Source organism: Accipiter gentilis, chromosome Z (genome assembly GCF_929443795.1).
Source record: "Accipiter gentilis chromosome Z, bAccGen1.1, whole genome shotgun sequence".
In the NCBI taxonomy this organism is placed as follows: Eukaryota; Metazoa; Chordata; class Aves; order Accipitriformes; family Accipitridae; genus Astur; species Astur gentilis.
The window spans coordinates 85,332,660-85,347,392 of record NC_064919.1 but is presented as its reverse complement, the minus strand read 5'-3'; the positions used below and the strand labels follow the sequence as shown (position 1 = coordinate 85,347,392).

The window sequence follows — 14,733 nt, the reverse complement described above, 5'->3', positions numbered from 1 at the left end:
ATCCAGTTTCTAGTTAGATTAGCCTAAAGCTGCTGATTTTCTACAATGTCTCCCAAGTTCCTCTAATTCCTTGCCTTTTCCACCTTGGAAATACCCCAAACCAACTGGAAAGTAATACATTTGGCACATCAAGGCTTTGATGTCAGCTGAAAACGATGACAAACTAACCAAATTTACAAGGACCACTGCTAAGGTCCTGGATTTCACTGGAGGCAGTCACTTACGTTTCATTAGAAAGGGCAGAGGTCTTTGCTGGTAAAGCTGCACTGATTGTGATGCTCTAGTGAGTCACACTAATCATCTAACTTCTTAACAAGATTTCTGCTCCAGTTCTTCTACCCCAAATCTGTAAACAACAATCATGAATAAAGACTGACAAGCAAGCAATCTCTTAAGTCTTTATACATAAAATTAAGGCTGGAGTCTTCATTACATAGCAACTACCATTACATTATTTCCATGAAGAATGTTTTTTGAGTGGTCATTGAAAATGGCTAATAAAAAAATACCCAAACACTGCCCCCATCCCCATTAAATTTTGAAAGTGAAGATTTCCCTCTGACATTTCTCACTGCATTCTCTTTCCCGGAAACAACAGCACTTCCTTCCCCATCACTGTTTGATCCTTTGGAGGCAAGGTGATGCCATTTTGGATTGCAAAAGTCTTGGAAATTTTCAATCTTTGGGTTTTTTTTCTTGTCAAACTGACTCAAATTCTCTCTGCCAAGCTGTGTACTTCTGGCTTAGATTCTTTGCTGATGGCTTGGTATGGGCAATCACATCCAGGAAATCTGCTGTTGTGATCGTGTCTAATCGGATCACGGGTAAGTTACTGTTACCTAAAGAGAATTGATTAAATACTGTTACTATTACCAAAAGACATTCTTTTATGTCCCTGCCTAATGCAACACTTAATATACAAAAATAACAGAATAAACCTAGTGAGATAAAGAAAAATTCATATTGGTGCACAGATACTGACAGCTTTAAAAAAAGGCCTGGTTTTCAGAAATGTTAGCTTAGGTAGATGCTTTAGAGATATACAGTTTAAAACTTTCCTAAGCAGATAACAGAGCTCCACCTGCTGGGGTTAACATTATAATTTCTAGAGCTACAGCAGATCATCAGCATTTCCCAGATAAGATTCTCTTCTCAGAGCTGTGGTACCTGGCTGATGATTTTCAAGAGCATCGAAGATTTTCCTCACTGGTCTCATGGCTGCTTCCTTGCACACGAGTTTTATGTCTGAGCCAGAGTACCCATCTGTTTCCTGTAACGGGATTAGAATGATACGTTGCAGCTTATAGCCTTACAAATTGGACAGGAATGGCATTTACAAGCATATATATTTATATAAAATATTTGTAAAGTCTGTTCCTGTCTGAAATATATTTATATGCATATATATATACACACATACATATTTTTATGTGTACCCTCCCCTCAACTTACATTGCTTGTTCTTGAGTGCCCACAGTACCTTGTAGGAGCAAGGAAAATACTGGACGTTTTCCTTCTGTAGGGCAACTTTCTGTAGGCCAAATAAAACCTGCCTTTCTGTGTCTGTTCCCAGCTTTTCTGTTAATAAAATAACTACATTTCCCATTAACATTGATGAAACAAAAACTGAGCAGTATTGTCTCTGTGAACGGACGTAAAAAGGGCCAACTGGGTAAGCTGTTAGATATTTTCAAAGAATTCAGGATGCGACAAAGGGCTAAATGAAGAAAGCCTGCTATTTAGTGAATCTCTTCACTGTCTAAATGCTCTTTTCTCCCGCAGCAGTGGAGCTGTGACAAACCTTCCCTACACAATTAACTGTTCATTACCCCGATGAATTGGAAGTGCTCCCAGCCTGCTGAGAAGAGTGATAAAATATACTGTTGCTGGAAGTCTCCCTGTATTTAAGGCTGAAAAGTTGGCCCAACAGAGGATCAGAATACACCATTTTGCAAGCAAAGCTGCTTGAAACCAGTGATTTCCATGGCCAGGTACGTGCCTGTGAAATGCTCAGCCCCGTGTCTCGCTGGAGCCTCAAACTGAGCTGCGGTCCTTCCCCCGGCTCTGTACGTCACAATTGGTGTATACGGAGGTGCCGTTCCAATCCTCCGCTTCGGACCTCTTCTGCCACAACATAATCCCACCGCTGTGGGTGATGTGTGTCACTCTTGCTTACGGTTCCCACCCAGAAAGACCTCAAGCACTAAGCGGGCATTGTCCCTGCTGCAGTTTTGTCTCACCTGGCCCAGCAAGCTGTAGTCCAGATCCGTTCTCAGCTCCACGCCTCCGCTCTTGCTCAGAGGGGGCAGCCAGTGCTGGATCATCACCCGCCGTGCCTCTTTACTTGGGAGGTCAACCAAAATCCTCTTCTCCAACCGCCGCAGCATGGCAGAATCTAACTCCCTGAAAGCAAAGGAGAGGAATCGTCTCAGCGCATCTCGTTGCGGAGACGTGGTGTTGACAGCAAGCTCCTCACTGCAGGGACTGACATTTTTCAACCTCACTTGTAACTGTGTCAACCTAATTTTGGAAACAAACAAAAAAAGTATTAATTATCCAGTGTATTCCTGTTCAGCATGTTAGCAATATGCTGGCTTGTGACAATGAGGCTTAACAATAACAATCACAAGTTGTAGTTATCTTCCCTGGCGCTGGTACTCATCTGCAGTGTGTCTCATCAGTAACAACCTCTCCCTTTCTCCCTTTGCTATTAAGGAGACACTACAAATTGTCTGTCTGGGGCACTGTCAGGACTAATTAACTGCTACTTTGTAAGGGATGCTCAGTAGGTATAAAATACAGACCGAAGGTCTCAGATGCGAGGGCCATGTTTATGGCAGAACAAGATGTTGATCCGAGACTGCTCCTGCAATACAAATTACAAATAATACAACCACAAAGGAAAATATCCCCATAAAAGGATCATGTGAAGGATGGACAGGCTGGATAAATGGGTCAGTGAGCCAAGAAACCATGATGCTGTCAACATCAACACCAACAGAGGTGTTTTGTCAAAACAAAACAAACAAAAAAGATAAAATACAAAAGATTGGGACTATTCTTCATTTTTACTTGCTTGTGATGAACAAAGGAAGCTTGAAAGAAAAAGGAATGTTTCTTTCTGTTCCTTTCTCAATGCACTTCATCACCATCTAGAAATAGTCCTTCTTGCCAGTACCACAGATTCTATCAAGTGTCAGGAGTCCTGGTACGCCCAGCCTGCCAGCTCCTCTCCAACACGTATCCAAACAGTTCATTTTAATCTAGTTTTTTTCCCCAAATACTTTTCAGTTGTTTGCAGCTAACAGTAATACAGCCAAACAACTAAATACAAATTCCTACTCCAGTTCATCCCTTGTCATTTGTGTAATGGGAACGGTCTACAAGTACCCCAGTCATCCATAAAATTTTCAAGAAGAAATAGCTGCTACAAAATATTTACTCACTCATAAGTCTCCAGTGCCTTCCAGGAGCTGCCCTGAGCTATTATCCTTCCAGGTGCTGTACCAATCTTTCTCTGCCAGCCCCATTCAGTCACTTATTATTTCAGTTTAAAATATAATTCAGTCCTCATACCTGCTGAGAAACTCTCATCAAAGGGAAACTCACTTCACTGTGTCTTGCGTGGACAGAAAAACAGGAGTCCTAAGCACCATTTCCACCCTTGTTGGCTGAGCAGGAGCCAGCTGCTGGAGGACTGCACCTGCAGTCTGGGACTGTGGGTACACTTAAACCTGCCTCTACCTTTCCCGATTCCCTGGGTGAAATCTTTTTGCCAGCAAAGTCAACATTCAAGCAACGCTTCTTGTATGAAACTCCTCTAATTTACAGGGAGCTCAAAGCCAGCTCAAGACAGATCTGTAGCTACACCCATAGAGATTATTTCTGTCACCTTTGGTGACTGTGTCCCTAGTTTTTAAAAGCAAATGTTTTCTACTGGCATAGCACACGATAAAGAAAATTAAAAATGTGCTCCCAGATCCCCATCTAGGTGCCTGCCTAAGTTTTCCACAGATCTCAGCACATCTGGCTTTCGGCTCAGTGAGAACAGTAGCGTCCCTTTCCCCAGAGAGGACCTCTCAGTTTGGGAGAGCTTGTTCCACATGCACTGAGCCAAGGGCAATGAAAGCAAAGATTAGAAAACCGGATCAACAGGAACTCGGAGGACAACAGGAATTCATTCAGATCCATCCCAGTACTTAACCAAGGCCTCAGAAGTAAATACCAGAGTTTGCTAATCAATGGCTGTTGGTATATTGATATTATTGATATTTTTAGGCTGTTTTAAGGTGCCGTCCAACATTCAGTGTTAACACCTCTCGCACAGGGTCCCACCCAGAATGACCAAAGAACCATGTTAGTCCCCACTGTCTTTCAAAATGTATTTTTCAGCTCAACTTTGCCTCAAAATTGCTTCGCTTGGCTGGAAATGTCTACTCTCTGGCTGACCAACCCCTTGGCTGTTATTTACCTGTATTGCCATCCTCTGCATATACAGGGCAAAAGTGCTCAGGGTTTTAGAGGTGCCCACGCAGGTACTCTAAACCACCCTTGCAGGCAAAGAACAACCACAGCCAGAGTCTCTGCAAATACCCTACAAATCCTCTAAATGATGGCGTTTTCCGTCACTCCTTCTGCTTCAGAGCACTCCTGGGGTGTCCTCTAAGATCACAGTTCACAAAGCTCCCTCGCCACGTTCTGTAAATAAGTCTGCCAATACACAGAAGTTGCTCTATTTATCCAGAAAGGTTACAGTGACCCTGCTTCTTGGCTAAAGAGGAAAATAAAGACATAATATTTTTGTTATCTAAAGTGTTTAGGTTGTTTGCTAAATTGTTTTGTTAGTGATCAAAAGCAAGGTTAAGTAACATTAAGCAGAATAGAATAATAAGCATTGAGCCAACCAAAATATTCTCTGAAATAATAGCCAATACAAGTAGTAAGAAATGCTCACAGAAAGATACACAAAGCTGTACAGGATCTATAAAAGCAGGTGACTTTTCAGAGCTCCCCCAGGTTGACATCATGTGGCATCATGCCATGTCATCACTCCCAAATTTCATGAAGATAAACAAGACACCTATTTTCATTTCCAGAAGGAAGAAGGGTAACAATTGTGGTTTAGGCAGAAACTAAAGACACCTCAACAACTCCAGAGGTGAAGGCAGAAGTGGCAACAAGGGCTGACTGGTCCATAATTAATCCCTGCCTAGTGCAATCATCACCGCAGTGCTCTAGAGGAAAAGGCACCAAGAATGAGCGAGCTGGCCATGCTTCCCACCTCCCACCCTCCTCTGCAGACGGCCTAGGCAGAGCCCCCACCAGCTGAGGGGTTGTAGTCACTCCACATCTTCTCCTGCTCCTCTCAGGGCTTCCCCACACCGTCGTCCGCTTTCCTTCCTCACTCTCCTCCACTGTATGTACCATGCAACGCTGAGAGGGAGGGAAAGGGCTCACTACGGGGTAATCCCAGATCTGATTTGGGTTTCACAGCCCACCTCTCCTTGAATCCATCTTGGCCATGCGCTCACGGCTCCAACGGGACTCAGCTCAGACAAGAAGGGAAGAGTTTGTCAGCCTGCACCAAAGCTTCACCCACCCTCAGGGTGGGGAGGGAGAAGAAAGCAGCACTGGAATGGAAGTCAAATTGAATGCACCAATACATTAGGAAACATTCACAACGTGGTTAAGGGTCACTTTATTTCTTCACTAACGAGGCCTTTATTTTATTTACGTTGAATCATTTCAACAAGTAATTTGTCAATAGAAAGTGCCTTGCTGATGAGCAGCAGGAAGCGAGGCTGGGCAGCAAGCGCTGGCTGAAGAGGAAGATCAATAGCTGCAGTGCAGCGTAAAGAGCTTTGTTTAGGCTTCTTTTCATTCATCTAAAAGCAGCTTGGTACTCATTTTTTTCATGATCAACAAATATCCAAGTTAAACAGATCTCTTGAAATCCAGCTTAATACCAAATGTTTGCAAGAACACAGGGCTGTGCTGTGAAGCCACAACCTTGAACTGTAGTACTAGGTATTCTGAAACTCTGTTGTGAAATATCCCTATGCAGCCTTACAGTAGGGCTGAATGTTGCCTAATACACATATAAAAATAAACTGTAAACATATAGTTGAGATCTTAAAGGGGGTTCAAACCCCACCGACCACTGTGGAAGCAGATACTCCCAAACGCCTTGAGGCTGTGAGCCTCGATGATTATGAGAGAGGCTCATGGCTTTCAGAAGCTTTCCATCCCCCTAAAACACCTTTCTAAGCATACACTCAGCCACATTTTAAAGCATATTCTCTGCAGTAGGCACATTTCTGCCAGACAACTGAGTCATTACACTCAGAGGTTGGATTTGCTTAAGAAAGGGCAAAATCCAACCTGCCCATGAGCAATGTTGAGAAAATCCAAAAGGGAATTCTAAGCTCTCAGGTATAAAACTTGCAAAAGCGGGAGCTGGCTTCTCAGAGTGGCTCAGCTGCCACCCTCGTACCAACACAAATTACCAGCTTTATGTGGCAGCAGTTCCCTCAAAATAGAAATCTTGTCATTTTGGATTTACCTTAAAAAAGCTGTGTCATTTTTGATGTTTCAAAGAAGAAATTTTGCAGAAATTAGCACTTCAGATTGGCAAAATGATCCAAAATCAAACGTGTAAAACACTCAAAACTCTATTCTGTAATTTTTGCATGACTTTCCAGAAAGAGTTTATCGGTTGCATAAGGCAGACACCTGTTAACAAGATACATGCAGGAATCTCTTTTTGCAGAAGCGTAGAGAGAGAGTTCAGCCTCACGCTGACATCAACACATTTCCAAGATCCCTAGATCCAGCACCAGCCACATGGTGACCTTCAGACCAGTTGCCATCTCTGAACTCTTCCTCAGTGGGTTTCAAATACCTGATTTTTCCTTTCAAACCAGTGTGCAAGAGCAGAAAGGCATGGATCCTCTAAAGACTTCTGATCCTTTTTAATACTGCCATGCTGCAGCATTACATGTGAAGCTTAGCTACTCACAAGATAATTTAAGAGACCACGGAAAGGTGCAGTGCACTGCTCAGTTTCTCTTTCTAAAAGAGTAACGATGCTACAGTAACATAAACATTTATAGTGTATTATTAACGAACCATAAAGAGACAAATGGATTATTAATGTATTCTCTTTCAAACTTAACTGTTCACACACCCAGTAGCTATTTATTTTTCAGCATTTTCTTACACAATTGGAACATAATTAAATCAAATTCTGCTCAGTTCCTTCCACGTAGATACTGTAACACAAAATGGGGTGGATTTTGTACTGATTTAAATTCATGAGTTTGTCCAAGGCATAAATCCCCCAAACCAACACACAGACTCCACTAGTATGGCTATAAAAGCCAGTGATGGCTTTGTACTTAGACTGTTGGGCCAGGGTAGGAACCTGCCTAACTTGTACATCTTACTTCCACATAAATTTTAGGTGCCCACACAGCCATTCTCCTACTTAAAGAGCCTGAAAACCCTGGGCAGGCCATAGAGAGGCAGATGAAAGCCTCTGAATATGTTGCCACTTGAATTTCAGCAGGTAAGATGTCTGGCTGGTGGCTCTCAGAAGCACTCTTCCTTGACTGTATGGGAAACATAAGGTTTTGCATTAGGAAAGAAAATGTAGAGGGAAAGACAGGGCTTGTAGAAGGAGGTGGACTGGATCTCTTCTGTGATGGACAGAAACTCCAGCCTTTACATCAGAGAAGAACTGTGTAATTCTCAAGTGAGTTCTTAGGTATTTATTTTAATTTATTTTTAATGAGGGATACTGAAGGGTAACACACTGCCTGTTTGTATGCAGCAACTATGCCTCTTTACCTAACTTAGATGACCACTCCCCTTAGGCTTTCTTACATTCAGAAGAGAGAAATACTTTGAATTAACTCTCATGGTACCTAGATTAGGCCTCTGCTTTGATTTGCCTTCTACCTTAGGTGCCAAAATTATGCAATGTGAACGCTGCCCACAAAGTTCATGAAAGATAATGGACTGGGGTAAAACACCCTTTTTTTTTTATCATGCAGGAAATTCCATATGGCAGAGCCATCCACAGAGCCATGGAGACTTGGGGACCCGCATCCTCCTGTGTGTCTGAAGGACTCAGGCTTCTCAGCAATAACATGTTTTGAAATGGGTCAGGCTTACAGGCCACATGGGACTGAGTCAAAATATTACCTTTGGGCCTCAATTCTGAGGCACCAACATCACTTCTGTTGTTTAATTCTCTTTGCCTGTTCCCTTGGCCTTTCAGCCTGGCCTACCAAAAAGGGGACAATCTGAGGAGAAGAATAAAGCATAACCAGAAACTTTGTGAGAGAACATTCGGTGGTGTGTCATGACCGAGAAGTGTGTTTGTATGTTATACAAAACAAAATATGCACTAAGAGTTGAAGCTTTTTTTACAAGTATCCAAAAGCAAGCAGCTGTGGATACACGTACGCTGTGTCATTCAGATTTGGACGCTCCCTACGGCCAGCAACAGCCTGCTGATCACAGCCCAGAGCCCTCCAGTCACACAGACAGACTTTTCCAACACGTCTCCCTACGGCAACCTCATGAGAATCAGCCAAAAATCACTCATCGTGAAAAATAATCCAGGAACGAAGCCTGTGGTTTTGTGGGTGCAGAGCTCTCACTTGCTCCCAGCCAGTTTTGGATGCCCTGTTCTGTGGCTGTCACAGTACAAAGCTGGGCGAGCATCATATCAATGAACAATGTGCCTTTCAGTCAAATTTCAAGTATCGCCACTTAAAATGCTGCTGAGCTGCTCCTCACACAAGGTCGTTCCTGGGAATACCTGCCGTTGGGCTCCTACAGTTTGTAGTTCCCTGGAAATAGGACTGCTGTCTTCAGACTCCTAGCTTCACCAACTCTACATGTGAGAGGTGAATAAGCCCACTTAGGTCTGCATGCCTTTAGGGACATGGATATCAAGAAAGACCCCAGTGCTATGATGGTCAGCAGACTGCAGAAACATTAGCCGTTCAGACAGTCTGCCCACAGCAGACACCTTATATTTCTCTGCTTCGTGTATACTTCAGGGAAAGGAAGAAAAAAAAAACCCCTTCTTATACCTAACTCATCTTTTTTGCAGACATTTGCATCCAAGGCTGTCCCTCACCAAACAGATGATTTCACGGTTTACTTTGCTGAAGTTCCCCTCTATGCTTTCAATGCACAGATTTCTCTGTAGGAAAATATGATCTTCCACTGAAGATTTCATGGATCAGTAGCCCAGGGACAGGGGGAATCTTGGGGCAGGCAGAAATCCACAGACTAATTCCAGACCTATGAAAACTAACTTCAAAACCAAGCCCATCATCAATGTGCTTCAATTGCCTGTACAGGTGTTAGCTTCTACTCTGTAAGATGATTAATGAGCTACAAATCAGACTGTTAAAAATAGCTGTGCTTAACCAAGAGCCATTGTTTTCCCCATGTTCTATTTGCAACCATTTGATGATGTTTTGTATGAAAGAAAAAGCTATGCTACACTAGTTCAGACGAGTGATCAAGCCAGATCAACATGCTGGCTCCGACAGTGGCCACAGGAGATGCTGTTCAAGGAGAGCACGAGCTGGCCGTTTTCTGCTGTCGGTTGGACTCCCCCCAGTATCCACAGTTGTCATACTACAAATGTTACCTCCCTACCTCATCCTCTCCTATCTGTCTTGTTCTCAAGATGTGTCCTGCCCATTTTGAGAACCAACATGATGAAGTGCCCTAGTTCCAATCCCAAACTGTTTATTCTTCTATTCTAAATCATATTAAAGAAACTTTAGAATTTTGCCCCTCAACTTTTAAAAGTCACATTTGATACCGATAAAATCCAACATTCCTATTTGTGGAGTATCCTTCTAAGCACTAGATGTTTTAAGCACCTTACAGTTCCAGGCTGAAACCCTTCTTAGCTTAAACATAGTAAATAACTTGCCTATAAAGTCAAATACTCCATTTTAAATATTAGCAGCTGGTAGCACCAGCATATGTTGACTTTATTATGGATTATTCTCATGTGGCACAAATAGCAAGAATTGTAGAGTTTAAAAGTAAAAGCTCCAAATTAATCTTTAAGTGCTTTAACCAAATATCAAGGCTTTTCTGCAAAAGTCTAAATAAAATCTTTATCTGTGCTTAGAAGCTCATGCAAATGTATTCAAAATGTACTCTCTGGATCTCTTACCATGGCAGATTGGAAGCTGCTAAAACAAATACAAGATCATCAGATCGGGCCAAGCCATCCATCTGCACCAGTAATTCTGTTTTCATCCGCCGACTTCCTTCATGTTCACCACTACCAAGATTCAGAGAAATATTATTTGCTCAGTGCATTAAAGTAATCATCTTTATTTATACAGTGTCATTCACAGCAACTGAGCCCTTGTCACAGTTTTGCCCCAGTTCAAAGCATGATTAAGCTCCATTAGCTAACATCTAAGCATTAAAATCAAGCTTTCTAATGATTACTTAAATGGACTCTTTTCAGTGCATTAAAGTGAGGAGAATTCACTATTACTGAAACCAAAGAAAATTTTTTTTTTCTTCAGATTAATCTCCATGCAGTGTTGATGTTTACTGGAAAACAGCTAAGGCTTTGATTGATCGATCTATGTAGGAGAATTTTTATAATGTGATAGTTGCCATTAAATAACTAATACACCTACCTATCCAGGGCAACTCCTGGCATTTTTCTGTGAGTGAACTTTAAGCAGCCACAAGAAGATACACCTACTACTGAATTCAATATTTTGCAAAATGTTCTACCAAAAGCAAACAGAAAAATACGCCAAACTGAAATTAATTTAAAAATGGAGCAGAAACCACACAGAAAGGATCCTTCCTCAAAAAGACAAGGGGAACTTAAGCAAAGTGCTAAGAATGCTGGCCCTGATCCAGGTAACCAATTTTGCAGGAAACCAGTTTGAACCCTTGGTCCCAGATGTGGAGTTCTTGGAAACTCCTGGATCAAACCCAGAGAAAACATCAGGGCCTTAGATGGTAAGAGCTACAATTCAGGTTTAATGGCTTATTTCTGCAAAAGCATCCACACATCAGTGCCAAGTCAATATTTAATAAGGATATGTTAAAATAACAACATAATCTTAGATAAAAATCCTTATTAAAATATATAATCCAGTGATGTTATAATGAGAGCTTTTAAAGTATATATGAAGGCAAAATTTGGCCTATAATTTGTAGCTATTAACTGACAATTATTACAAGCTGTTTCTTTACGATATAGCATATTCTATTTATACATCTTTGTAAGCATATAATTTACAGTACATAAAATCCACTGTAATGGGCTCCTAATGGTTGTAACAATATTTTTATATTTCTCCTGCTTCTTCCCCAGCCCTAACCTTTTCAATTTGTTTTTAACTATAAACTGTCTACACCATGGATGACAATAATAACATCCTCCCATTCCTGCACCTGGAAGTCCTGACAATACCACCAAAATTTGTCTCATTAATGACAATGCCATTCCACCGTGTACACTCCATCTTACCCTGCTACGCCTAAGCCTGTCCAAAGTGTCACAAAATCAGCTGCTTCTTACTCGCCTCCAACAAGTCATCTGTTGTTTCCGCCCCACTCCCTTTATTTCCACTTCACATCCCATATTTTAAACTACATCACCACTGGTTATATACACTCTTGTACCTCCCTCCTTCTCAGAGCCTTGCTGGACCCATAGTCCCTTGCTAATCTTCACACAACCTATCTTTCACGCTTGCTTCTCTACTGATCTCAATTACTGTGAATGAAACAACCTCTACATCTCGCCCTTTAAATCCCCATAGCGTATGCAACACTTTCAGGAAGCAGTACTTTTGGAGCTGATAGGCATTCTGACAATAACACACTGCAAGGCTCCTAAAGTTGACAACAGAACAGAAGAAAAATTGCTTAATAAAAAGTCAAGAAAATTACCATTATCACTCAAAGTAATTATAATGGCAATAAAATCTAAAACACAAGTCTTCCAGGGGCCCAATCATGCTCCTGTCGAAGTTTATGGAGTAGCCTCAGGCTTTAGTTTAGCTAAGATTTGTTTCTAACAGGTACACTCTACGATTAAACATTGGTCAGCACCTGAACACACACACTATTGAAAAGATGCAGTAAAAGGGGGACAAATATTCTCCCAGAGCCACAGGAAGTGGTCTCATCAGTTACCCAGAAGCAGTGCCTCTCTGACTCATAACTGACTCCAGCTCATCCAAGAAAATTGTGGAAGGAGCATGGTACCGGGCAAGCTCAAATAACACCTGTTTAGAGAGAAGAGGAAATGTGAAAGAAAAGATAAACTAACACAAAAAGGCATTAAGGGCCACTAGCACAGAAGATAAGTAACAGCACCCACATTCCAAACTTCTAGGACAAAAAGGGATATCTGTTGGGAAAAAGCTCTGGGTAGGCTGAGGGTCCCTGAATCCTTTCAAATTCTGAAAGGTTTGTAAAGGAGTTATAAAGAACACAGCCTTGTAATCCTGTCTTTATATGTCAATCTTTCTGGCTAAATCCTATCTGAGTACCCTGTGAATAATAGGATAGAAGAAAATGATCCATCAGAGGATTCTAGGAACTCCTAAATTGTTATCAGAGATTAAACATCCATCTTTTGTTGTTGCTCCATTTGTAGTTTTTTTAAATAAGGATTTGAGAAAAAAAATTTACAAGTCAGCTGAACCATAATGAAACAAAATGGACTGATTCTCTTGATAAGAATCAAGCAGTTCTTTTGTTTTTCCTGGTGAAAACAAACATAAACTGCTTGAATAATCAAGATTAAAAAAATGGAATATTAAGCTGACAAAAAATCTGGGTGTGCCCTTTGGATAAGGAAGTTTCATCTATTTTTCTGTAAACATGGAGAGGCTTAAATTAGCAGTAAGAACATACTGTCGGTTCTTCTTCAGTGAAGGGTTCTTTGAGTTTTTAAATAAATATCACTAACAATATACATTAATCCAGCACTTTTTAATCTGAACACTTAAAAAAACAAATTAAAAGAGACATATATTATTCTCTACACTTTGGATATGAAGCACAGGGTTTAAATTATTTGCTCAGAGTCACAAATAGTCCATGACCAGCCTACAATTTTACTACAAATCTAAAACATAAAATCACATCAATACAGCTGAGAACTGAGGAAAACAAGATGAGCAGACATGCCTCCACACGACCACAAAACCCACATATACTTCACACTTCAGAAGACTCCTGCACCAGCCTCATGTGATTTTAGGATATAAATTCACACAATACTTTTCTTAGAGCTGTCCTGATCCACAATCTTATTTCATTTTTGGATTCTGCCAAAAACTCAACTAAGGGTAAAATGCCACAAGTTCAATATCATTGCAAATGCTGCAGCATGTTCACAAAAACCTTTTGGATGATGGTGTCAAAAACCAGACTGTCCCATCTCTACTCCTGCCAGAAGGGAAACTTCTAGGAAGCTACTGAGACAGATGCCAAGAGGATCAATAACATAGGAGGTGAATGTCAGAAGAAAAATGTGCCATTTTAAAGGACAAAGGACACATGAAGAATAATTACGTTGCAGACAGAGCCTAAATTTCAAGACAGATTAACAATGCTTGTAGTGCCTTTTGCCAAGTGCAATCTGTTACAATTATTCTTTTTCAAGAGCTCTGTATCTATCCAAAGTGTAAGATGAGCGTAAAGGAAGGCTAAGAGCCTGTGGATTTCTTACACTGAAATAGTGGACATTATGGAGAGATTAGGATGGGCACCTCAGGGCAAGGATGCTACACCTGAATCCCCAAATTTTTTTATACCATAGTTGAGCCATGCATGCTAATCCATATGCAAAAATACTTTACCAAACTACCTTCCTTAAAACAACATTATGTCTGCATTTGACCATCAGATCTTTGTGACAATGGAATTTTTTTACCAATTCTATGCCCTGAAGACTAAGAATAGTAGGGAACTTGGGAATCCAAACAACATTTTGTAGGGAGCCTAGGAGCCAACCCTTGCAGAAAGGATGTCAAGCACTTTGAAGGGGTCACTAAGCAAACACTATTTCTGTTAGGAAGCCTGCTTGCCTGTCTGTTATTCAGCGAGTCAAAAATTTTTGCTGCCTTCAGGACATCTGCTTCATCTCACATCACAGAACTAAAATTCCACAGCAAGAACCCATTGTGAGACTTCTGCAGAAGTGATGTCATTCCCATTTTAAGAACTAGATACAAGCAGAGTCACATGTTTTGTCCAAGACAGGAAAGATTATGAGTACCAGAGGAATACATACTTTCCAGTTCTGTGTTAAACTCCAGTTCTTTAAGTGGGAACCTAATATTTATTAAAGTATAACAAATGAGATAATAATTCTTACCCGGACAAGTTTTTCTGAATCACCCCTCCATTTGCTGACAATGGTGGATGCTGATATGTTGAAAAAGGTTGTATTGCACTCTGTGGCAACAGCCTTAGCAAGCAAAGTTTTTCCAGTACCTACAAACAACAGCATTGAAGAAATTCATTCTCTAAAGAAATACAATGTAAATGTTTGAATACTTCCCCTCATCCTACTACCAGTCAGATAAAAACAGTAAAATAGAAAACGTCATAGAATCATTGAATGGTTTGGGTCAGAAGGGACCTCTAAAGGTCACCTAGTCCAACCCCCTGCCATAAGCAGGGACATCTTCCACTAGATCA

General features: G+C 41.1%; 1 protein-coding gene across 6 annotated transcripts in view; it reads right to left on the bottom strand.

The window, feature by feature from the left end:
• Window positions 1-3: 3 nt before the first annotated feature.
• KATNAL2 (katanin catalytic subunit A1 like 2) overlaps window positions 4-14,733 on the bottom strand; it is a 31,402-nt gene continuing 16,672 nt past the window's right edge. For 4 of the 6 annotated variants that reach the window (XM_049796085.1, XM_049796086.1, XM_049796084.1 and 1 more), the window contains 6 exons: window positions 14,408-14,526; window positions 12,214-12,305; window positions 10,214-10,324; window positions 2,241-2,403; window positions 1,168-1,270; window positions 6-839 (listed from right to left, as the gene is read on the bottom strand). In XM_049796085.1, the coding sequence (XP_049652042.1) occupies window positions 700-839; window positions 1,168-1,270; window positions 2,241-2,403; window positions 10,214-10,324; window positions 12,214-12,305; window positions 14,408-14,526 (728 nt within the window). In that variant the 3' untranslated portion in view covers window positions 6-699. Of the gene's footprint in view, window positions 840-1,167; window positions 1,271-2,240; window positions 2,404-10,213; window positions 10,325-12,213; window positions 12,306-14,407; window positions 14,527-14,733 lie in introns of all 6 variants that reach the window. The other 2 variants (XM_049796080.1, XM_049796081.1) reach the window with 1 other exon arrangement.